At 48.5% G+C, this 9,764-nt stretch overlaps 1 protein-coding gene across 2 annotated transcripts; it reads right to left on the bottom strand.

Annotated features, from left to right (window-relative positions):
* Window positions 1-767: 767 nt before the first annotated feature.
* Window positions 768-9,592, bottom strand: c38h19orf53 (chromosome 38 C19orf53 homolog). Of its 2 annotated transcripts, none has more exons than XM_020537079.2 (3): window positions 9,182-9,592; window positions 4,878-4,933; window positions 768-1,022 (listed from the first exon to the last, which is right to left on the bottom strand). In XM_020537079.2, exons 1-3 carry the CDS (start codon window positions 9,273-9,275, stop codon window positions 900-902), a joined length of 273 nt encoding a protein of 90 aa, XP_020392668.1. In that variant the 5' UTR covers window positions 9,276-9,592; the 3' UTR covers window positions 768-899. The 2 variants fall into 2 exon arrangements, with proteins under 2 accessions (XP_020392668.1, XP_048473734.1); XM_048617777.1 differs by having other exon boundaries at window positions 4,787-4,933; window positions 9,182-9,501.
* Window positions 9,593-9,764: the final 172 nt, after the last annotated feature.

The raw sequence follows: 9,764 nt of genomic DNA, 5'->3' as shown, positions 1-9,764 counted from the left end.
GCGCCACGTGTAGACAGGGTGGTTAAAAAGGCATTTAACACACTTGTCTTCATTGTTTAGTCCTTTTGAGTATCGAAGTTGGGACATCATGATGAGGTTGTACAGGATGTTGGTGAGGCCTCTTCTGCAGCACTGTGTGCAGGTCTGGTCGCCCAGTTATAGAAAGGATATCATTAAGCTGGATGGGGTTCAGAAAAGATTTACCAGGATGTTGCCGGGAATGGAGGGTCTGAGTTATAAAGAAAGGCTGGATAGGCTGGGACTTTTTTCACTAGAGCGTAGGAGGTTGAGAGGTGACCTCGTAGAGGTTTATAAAATCATGAGGGGTATACATAGGGTTAATTGTAGTTGTCTTTTCCCCAGGATGGGGAATTTCAAGACTTAGGGGGGCATAATTTTAAGGTGAGAGGAGAGAGACTTAAACAAAGGCACGAGAGGTAATTTTTTTTTACATAGACAGTGGTTCATGTGTGGAATGAACTTCCTGAGGAAGTGGTGGATGTGGGTACAGTTACAATGTTTAAAAGATATTTCGATAAGTACATGGCTAGGAAAGCCTGGGAGGGATGTGGGCCAGGAGCAGGCAGGCCGGACTAGTTTAGTTTGAGATTATGTTTGGCTTGGACTGGTTGGACCGAAGGGTCTGTTTCTGTGCTGGATGCCTTGGAAATCCAGAGATAGTACCACCATGCCACCATCTGTGTGCGATTGTTTTTTGTAGCGTATTTGTAGCAATGCATAAACATAGGCACCATGTCAACACAATGTGAAATAAAGTATTTTTTTAATCAATGAATCAAAGTGTGTCGAGGGGACAAAGTATGTTGGAGATCTCACTTTGCAAGCTTTGCTGAACTTCTTTCCAATATCCGGAGATACTTCCCAGGCTGGTAAACATCCTAATTGTTTGCCTTGCCCTTCTTCTGTGGTGCTTTGACAATGTTCAGTTTTTTGGGCATGTTGGAGCTAGCTTTCATAGTGACATCGTGCTCAATCTTGTTCCTTATCGCAACTTCCAGGTTCTGCGGAACAGGTTTAAAAGGAAGCAGTCAAACGCCTTAATGTTTCTGCACTGCCTGAGACTTAAACATCTCCTTCCGCAACCTCTCTCTGACTGTTGTGCCAAGGGGCACGGAGACTAGACTCAAGCAGGGGTTAGCAACTCAAATGTAGCCAGGGCAGCACGCCAGCTGTCAACCTATAACTCTTGAGCAATGGCAGGACCTCTGAGAGAAGCTGGTCTGGATGTGGGAGAGAAACAGTGCAGGTAAACTTGGCCACATGTTGCCCAAAACAGGCTGCTCGGTGGATTTCACAAGGATGGGGAAACTGAAAGATCATGACAGCATTTCCCTCCACCCCGCACACAAGAAATTCAGTGAATGCTAACAAACGCATCTGGAGCACATGTGCTAAACATTCCTGACCATCAGTTGAACATGGAGGTGGCTGCAAATGTTTCAGACCATAGAAAATAGGAACAGCAGTAGGCCCTTGAGTCTGCTCTGCCATTCTAGATCTGGTTTGATCATCAATCTCAAAGCCATTCTCCTAGCCTCAATGCGTTTAATTTCTGGAAATCTATCGATTTTACTCAATGACTAGAAAGGCTGGGACTTTTCTTCACTGGAGTGTAGGAGGTTGACAGGCAACTTTAATCAAGGCTTATAAAATCATGAGGGGCATAGAGTTAATCGTGTTGTCTTTTCCCTAGGATGGAAGATATCAAGACGAGGGATCATATTTTTAAGGTGAGAGGAAAGAGATTTAAAAAAGACATGAGGGATAAATTTTTACACAGAAGGTGGTTCACATGTGGAATGAACTTCCTGAGGAAGTGGTGGATGTGGGTATAGTTATATTGTTTAAAAGATATTTGGATAAGTACATAAACAGGAAAGGTTTGGAGGGATATGGGCCGGGAACAGACAGACGAGACCAGTTTAGTTTGGGATTATATTCGGCATGGACCGGTTGGACCGATGTGTCTGTTTCCGTGCTGTATGACTCTGTAACTATGACTCGACGACTGAACTTCCTCAGCTTTTTGGAGTAAAGGATTCCAAAGATTCATCGTCCTGTGAGAGAAGGAACACCTCCTCATCTCAGTTCCTTAATGCTGAAATAATGGTACTGGGAGTTTGCAACGACCACCAGCCTGGGTTGCTACTTTCTTAGACAGCCCTGCCTGAGGTCGCTCAGTTTGCCATACAGAAAGACTTGCGTTTCTCTAGCGCCTCTCACGACCACAAGACATCACAAAGCACCTTTCATGAGTGTAGCCACCCACTGTTTTAAACTGTTTGTGATTATTTTTTGAGCCTTATTGTGGCAAGTTACAGGACATAACAGAGAGAGCCTGGGGTGGGGTGGTTTCTCTACGTTGCAAAGACGGCTATGGCAGGTACGCGGTAGGGGCTGTTTGTTTTCTATGCCTCCCCACGTCGGAATGACTGACAAATGACTGAAAGGGAGAAATCTCAATCCCGTTGGGATAACAAGGTGTAGAGCTGGATGAACACAGCAGGCTAAGCAGCATCAGAGGAGCAGGAAAGCTAACGTTTCGGGTCGAGACCCTTCTTCAGAAAAATGACAATCCCGTTGGTATGTGTCCCAACAAGCCAGTCAAGTTGCTCACTGGCCACCTCTGCTGGCAGCATTGCAGCACTGCAGCAGCACCCTTCCTATCTTTAACACTCAGTACACACGAAGTGGGTTAAAACCCTTGCCTGCCAGGACAAAGCAGTGGATCTTCACCAACAGTGGGCTGAAGGATGCTCTCTGATCCTTCCTGCCCTGGGCAACCTTTCCCGGGTTGCAAAGTGGAGCAGCAAGCCTCATTTTTCTGGTAGATTTGATGGAGCTGGAGGAGATTATGCCAGGTCTGGCTAAGGCAGATAAGGAAAACCTGTTACGCTGAGCTGATGGCACACAGGCCAGAGGATCGCAGGGTTTTAAGGTTTCGGAAAACACAGGCAAGGGGAAAAGGTGGGGAATTTGTTGTTTGCTGCCTGAGGGTAATGGGAATGAAGGAAGTTTGTTGAGCACATCAAGGAAATAGATCTGCAGAGCTACGGAGACAGAGTTGGGGAGTAGCATGAACCGGACTGCTCCTTGGGGGATCGCCATGGGTTTGAAAGGCCGAATGGCCTCCCTCTGTGCCGTAAATGACTGTAGAATCCGCGCTGTGCCCTGCTGGCAGCTCACAAATCAAAGGGGCATACAGGCTCCTGCCCCTCTCTGCACACAAATCTCCAGTTCGTCGTCTTCACACACAGGGAACCTGTTCAGGCAGTTACACCAACTCTCTGACCAAACTCTGTCTCAATCTTTCGCTTGCCCTCGTTACTCAGAGTTCCAGCTAGGGGGGATGGGGGGACACAGTCTCCCCTTGGGAGTGTGAAGGTTCTGCATTTAAGCTCCACTCCAGAGATCTCAGCACAGAAGACCAGCTGACCTGCCCCGCCCCCACCCGCCGAGTGCAGTACTGACGGAGTCAACATGGGTCAAACAAAACATCTCTCAGATGGATGTGAAACCAACAGGTGGCACGGTGGCTCAGTGGTTAGCACTGCGTCCCGGGTTTGATTCCAGCCTCTAGCAACTGTCTGTGTGGAGGTTGTACATTCTCCCACTGTCTGCGTGGGTTTCCTCCCACAAACCAAAGATGGACAGGTTAGCTGGATTGGCCATGCTAAACTGCCCAGTAGCGACCAGGGATGTGCAGGCTGGGTGGATTAGCCACAGTAATTACAAGGATAGGGTGTGGGTGGGATGCTCTGTGGTGGGTCAGTGCAGACTCAGTGGGCTGAATGACCTCTATCTGCACTGTAGGGATTCTATCAAAGGGGTGTGGACAGGTTAATTGCAAGGTGCGTACTTTCTCAAGAGGAATAGAAAATGAGACTTATTTCAATGGGGAGAGACTGCAGAATGATGTAGTGGAGAGTGTACTTGTGCGTGAGTTACAAAATGTTAGCACACAGACACGACTCAATTAGGAAGGCTAATGGAGTGTTGGCCTTTAGAGCAATGGGGTGGAATGTAAATGTAGGGAGTACTTGCTACAACAATACACAGTATTGGTGAGACTGCAGCTTGTGCACTGTGTACATGTTTGGCCTCCTTACACAAGGAGGTGAGTACCTGCCTTCAGGGCCCAAAACCTGGATCCCTGGTTATATTCTAAGGGGTCTGCTGAACTTGAGTCGGAGCCCAGGGGGCCGAGGTCATTTACCAGCTCCACAGCCCATGTCTTCTGGCCCTGTTTGAATCGGAAGCAGTTCAGAGAAGGTTTACAAGGCTGATTCCTGTGACAAAAGGAGTGTCTTTGAAGGAAAGGTTGAGCAGGTTGGGCCCATACTCCTTGAACTTAGAAGAATGAGATTCTGAAAGGGTGTGACAGAGAGGATGTTTCCTCTTCGGTGGAGGGGGGTGCGGGATGTGAATCTACAATAAAGGGGTCACAGCTTAAACATAAGAGGTCTCCCCGTTTAAGACTGAAGTGAAGGGCTTTTGTTTATTCTGCCAGGATTGAGAATTCTCTCTCCCAGAGAGTGGAGGCTGGGTCAGTGGATACACCAGGCTGGGTTAAGATAGGTTTTTACTTGATAAGGGCGTCCAGGGCTATGGGGAACAAGCAGGAATGCAGAGTTAAGGTCACAGTCAGATGACCCATGAGCTAGTTGAATTGTGGAACAGGTTAGGTGGGCAGAATGGCATATTCATTTACCCAATTCTGACAATTTTAAATTGTTGTTCACGTATTGATACAGCTGAAACCAACCTTCCATTTCTATAACTCTTCAGTGTTTCCCCACCTACTACACACAGAATAAAATGCAGCTCTCGATGGGCACACATTTCAAAAGAAATACCTTCTTCAATTTCTGTTGTTGAACTACTTGAGTCTTTTTTGGAGCGATTATTCTCCCTAACAAGGAAGGGGGAAACAAAACAAAAGTTATCCACCGAGGAAAACATAGATCAGTGTATCAGTTATGTACCATTATATAAAGAGGGGAGCGGTCAGTTAATTCAATGGCTGGTTTGCGATGCAGAGCGATACCATCAATGTGGGTTCAATCCCTTGTACCAGCTGAGGTTATAAAGAACAAAGAAAATTACAGCACTGGAACAGGCCCTTCGGCCCTCCAAGCCTGTGCCGATCCAGATCCTCTATCTAAACCTGTCGCCTATTTTCCAAGGATCTGTATCCCTCTGCTTCCTGCCCATTCTTGTTTCTGTCTAGATACATCTTAAAAGACGCTATCGTGCCTGCCTCTACCACCTCTGCTGGCAACGCGTTCCAGGCACCCACCACCCTCTGCGTAAAGAACTTTCCACGCATATCTCCCTTAAACTTTTCCCCTCACCTTGAAATCGTGATCCCTAGTAATTGAGTCCCCCACTCTAGGGAAAAAGCTTCTTGCTATCCACCCTGTCTATACCTCTCATGATTTTGTAGACCTCAATCAGGTCCCCCCTCAACCTCCGTCTTTCTAATGTAAATAATCCTAATCTACTCAACTTCTCTTCATAGCTAGCACCCTCCATACCAGGCAATATCCTGGTGAACCTCCTCTGCACACTCTCCAAAGCATCCACATCCTTTTGGTAATGTGGCGACCAGAACTGTATGCAGTATTCCAAACGTGGTCGAACCAAAGTCCTATGCAACTGTAACATGACCTGCCAATTCTTGTACTCAATACCCCGTCCAATGAATGAAAGCATGTCGTATGCCTTCTTGACCACTCTTTTGACCTGCGTTGCCACCTTCAGAGTACAATGGACCTGAACACCCAGATCTCTCTGTGCATCAATTTTCCCCAGGGCTTTTCCATTTACCGTATAGTTCGCTCTTGAATTGGATCTTCCAAAATGCATCACCTCGCATTTGCCTGGATTGAACTTCATCTGCCATTTCTCCGCCCAACTCTCCAATCTATCTATATTCTGCTGCATTCTCTGACAGTCCCCTTCACTATCTGCTACTCCACCAATCTTAGTGTCATCTGCAAACTTGCTAATCAGACCATCTATACCTTCCTCCAGATCATTTATGTATATCACAAACAACAGTGGTCCCAACACGGATCGCTGTGGAACACCACTGGTCACAGTTCTCCATTTTGAGAAACTTCCTTCCACTACAACTCTCTGTCTCCTGTTGCCCAACCAGTTCTCTATCCATCTAGCTAGTACACCCTGGACCCCATGCAACTTCACTTTCTCCATCAGCCTACCATGGGGAACCTTATCAAACGCCTTACTGAAGTCCATGTATATGACATCTACAGCCCTTCCCTCTTCTATCAACTTTGTCACTTCCTCAAAGGATTCTCTCAAGTTGGTGAGACATGACCTTCCCTGCACAAAACCATGCCCATTTTCTTCCAAATGTAAAGAGATCCTATGACTCAGTATCTTCTCCAGCAGCTTCCCCACCACTGACGTGAGGCTCACCGGTCTATAATTACCTGGATTATCCTTGCTACCCTTCTTAAACAAGGGGACAACATTAGCAATTCTCCAGTCCTCTGGGACCTCACCCGTGCTCAAGGATGCTGCAAAGATATCTGTTAAGGCCCCAGCTATTTCCTCTCTCGCTTCCCTCAGTAACCTGGGATAGATTCCATCTGGACCTGGGGACTTGTGCACCTTAATGCCTTTTAGAATACCCAACACTTCCCCCCTCCTTATGCCAACTTGACCTAGAGTAATCAAACACCTATCCCTAACCTCAACATCCGTCATGTCCCTCTCCTCGGCAAATACTGACGCAAAGTACTCACTAAGAATCTCACTCATTTTCTCTGACTCCTCGCATAACTTCCCTCCTTTGTCCTGGAGTGGGCCAACCCTTTCTCTAGTTACCCTCTTGCTCCTTATGTACGAATAAAAGGCTTTGGGATTTTCCTTAACCCTGTTTGCTGAAGATATTTCATGACCTCTTTTAGCCCTCTTAATTCCTTGTTTCAGATTGGTCCTACTTTCCCGATATTCTTCCAAAGCTTCGTCTGTTTTCCTAGACCTAGACCTTATGTATGCTTCCTTTTTCCTCTTTGCTAGTCTCACAATTTCACCTATCATCCATGGTTCCCTAATCCTGCCCTTTCTATCCCTCATTTTCACAGGGACATGTCTGTCCTGCACTCTAATCAACCTCTCTTTAAAAGCCTCCCACATATTAAATGTGGATTTACCCTCAAATAGCTGCTCCCAATCCACATTCCCCAGCTCCTGCCGAATTTTGCTACAGTTGGCCTTCCCCCAGTTTCGCACTCTTCCTTTAGGACCACTCTCGTCTTTGTCCATGAGTATTCTAAAACTTACGGAATTGTGATCACTATTCCCAAAGTAATCCCCTACTGAAACTTCAACCACCTGGCCGGGCTCATTCCCCAACACCAGGTCCAGTATGGCCCCGTCCCGAGTTGGACTATTTACATACTGCTCTATAAAACGCTCCTGGATGCTCCTTACAAATTTTGCTCCATCTAAACCCCTAACACAAAGTGAATCCCAGTCAATGTTGGGAAAATTAAAATCTCCCATCACTACCACCCTGTTGCTCCTACATCTTTCCATAATCTGTCTACATATTTGTACCTCGATCACACGCTCGCTGTTGGGAGGCCTGTAGTACAGCCCCAACATTGTTACCGCACCCTTCCTATTTCTGAGCTGTGCCCATATTACCTCACTGCTCGAGTCCTCCATAGTGCCCTCCTTCAGCACAGCTGTGATATGCTCTTTGACCAGTAATGCAACTCCTCCACCCCTTTTACCTCCCTCTCTATCCCGCCTGAAGCATCTATATCCTGGGATATTTAGTTGCCAATCTTACCCTTCCCTCAACCAAGTCTCAGTTATGGCAATAACATCATACTCCAAGGTACTAATCCAAGCCCTAAGTTCATCTGCCTTACCTACTACACTTCTCACATTAAAACAAATGCACCTCAGACCACCTGTCCCTTTGCGTTCATCATCTGCTCTCTGCCTACTCTTCCCCTTAGTCACACTGACTTCATTATCTAGTTCCTTACAGGCTTTAGTTACTACCTCCTTACTGTCCACTAACCTCCTCATTTGGTTCCCATCCCCCTGCCACATTAGTTTAACCCCTCCCCAACAGCGTTAGCAAAAGCACCCCGTAGGACATTGGTTCCAGTGCTGCCCAGGTGTAGACCGTCCGATTTGTAATAGTCCCACCTCCCCCAGAACCGGTCCCAATATCCCAAAAATCTGAACCCCTCCCTCCTGCACCATCCCTCAAGCCACTCATTTATCCTGCCTATTCTTTCATTTCTACTCTGATCATGAAGAACTCGCCTTCTCAACCTGTCCCGTCACGTTAAACCGACATTGGTCGTCCCTCATCCGTAATGAGAGAGCAGGGCTATGGTCCAGGAGGTGTCACCGGACTTGAAACATTTAATCCTGTTCCTCTCTCCACAGTCCTGCTGAGTTTCTGCAGCAATTTCTGTTTTAGCTTATTTCAGATTTACAAAAGCCACTGATCTTTGTTTTGTAATACGACCCTGGAAGATGATTGGCAAATTTAACTTTACAATATTCAGGCTAACAATGACACTGGATTTTCCTCAGACAGTACCTTCCAAACCCACGTCCCCTTCCGTCTGGAAGCACAAGGGATGCAGGTACAGGGGAACACCACAATCTGCATATTCCCCGCCCATCACCCAGCCACGCCCCTCACGCCGGGCGCCAGCTCAGGCCCCGCCCACCATCCAACCCCCGCCCCTCGCAACAGGCCCCGCCCACCATGCAGTCCCGCCCTTCACATCGGACTCCAGATCGGGCACCGCCCATCACGTACGGGAACCCGCCACTAACCCAGGCCCCGCCCACTTAACACAAGACCCCAAACCCCAGGCCCCGCCCACCACACGGGGAGAGACACCCCAATCCCGCCCACTTCACGCCCCCACTTTTGGCCCGCCCCCGACCGCTAAACACAAGGCCACGCCCACTCCCCTGGCCCCGCCGTCGTCCCCTGCACCGACCCCCGGGAATCCCCGCGGCTCCCCACACGTCCCAAGTGCCAGAGCAAATCCTCACTGCCCACCCGCGGGAGTACCGGGACACGGGGCTAGTGCAGACTCCGTCTCCCTCCCCGTCCCGCCGACACTTCGCTCAGCATCAGCCTCACCTCCTTTCCGAGGCCGCGCGACTCCGCCTCGCTTGCTCTTCGGCTTCTTTCCCGCCGGGGCCCGCGCCGCCAGTTTCAACCGACCCTGCGCCATGGCGACCAGTTAGAGCGGCATTGTGGGATAGTGAGGGGCGATGGAGAGAAGCATTGTGGGATAGTGAGGGCCGATGGAGAGAGGCATTGTGGAGTAGTGAGGGCGCCACTGCGTGGGGTATTGCGGGATAGTGAGGGGCAAAGGAGAGAGGCATTGTGGGATAACAAGGTGTACAGCTGGATGAACACGGCAGGCCAAGCACCATCATTTTTTCTGAAGAAGGGTCTAGGCTCGAAACGTCAGCTTTCCTGCTCCTCTGATGCTGCCTGGCCTGCTGTGTTCATCCAGCTCTACACCTTGTTATCTCAGATTCTCCAGCATCTGCAATTCCTACTATCTCAGGCATTGTGGGATAGTGAGTGCAATGGAGAGGGGCATTGTGGGATAGTGAGGAGCGATGGTGAGGGCTGTTTTCGGATAGTGAGACGCAATGGAGAGGGGCATTGTGGGATAGTGAGGGGCGATGGAGAGGGGCATTGTGGCAGATTG

The sequence above is a fragment of the Rhincodon typus genome, chromosome 38 (genome assembly GCF_021869965.1).
Source record: "Rhincodon typus isolate 14 chromosome 38, sRhiTyp1.1, whole genome shotgun sequence".
NCBI lineage: Eukaryota > Metazoa > Chordata > Chondrichthyes > Orectolobiformes > Rhincodontidae > Rhincodon > Rhincodon typus.
The sequence above is the reverse complement of the archived record's forward strand: the minus strand, read 5'-3'. Positions and strand labels throughout refer to the sequence as shown.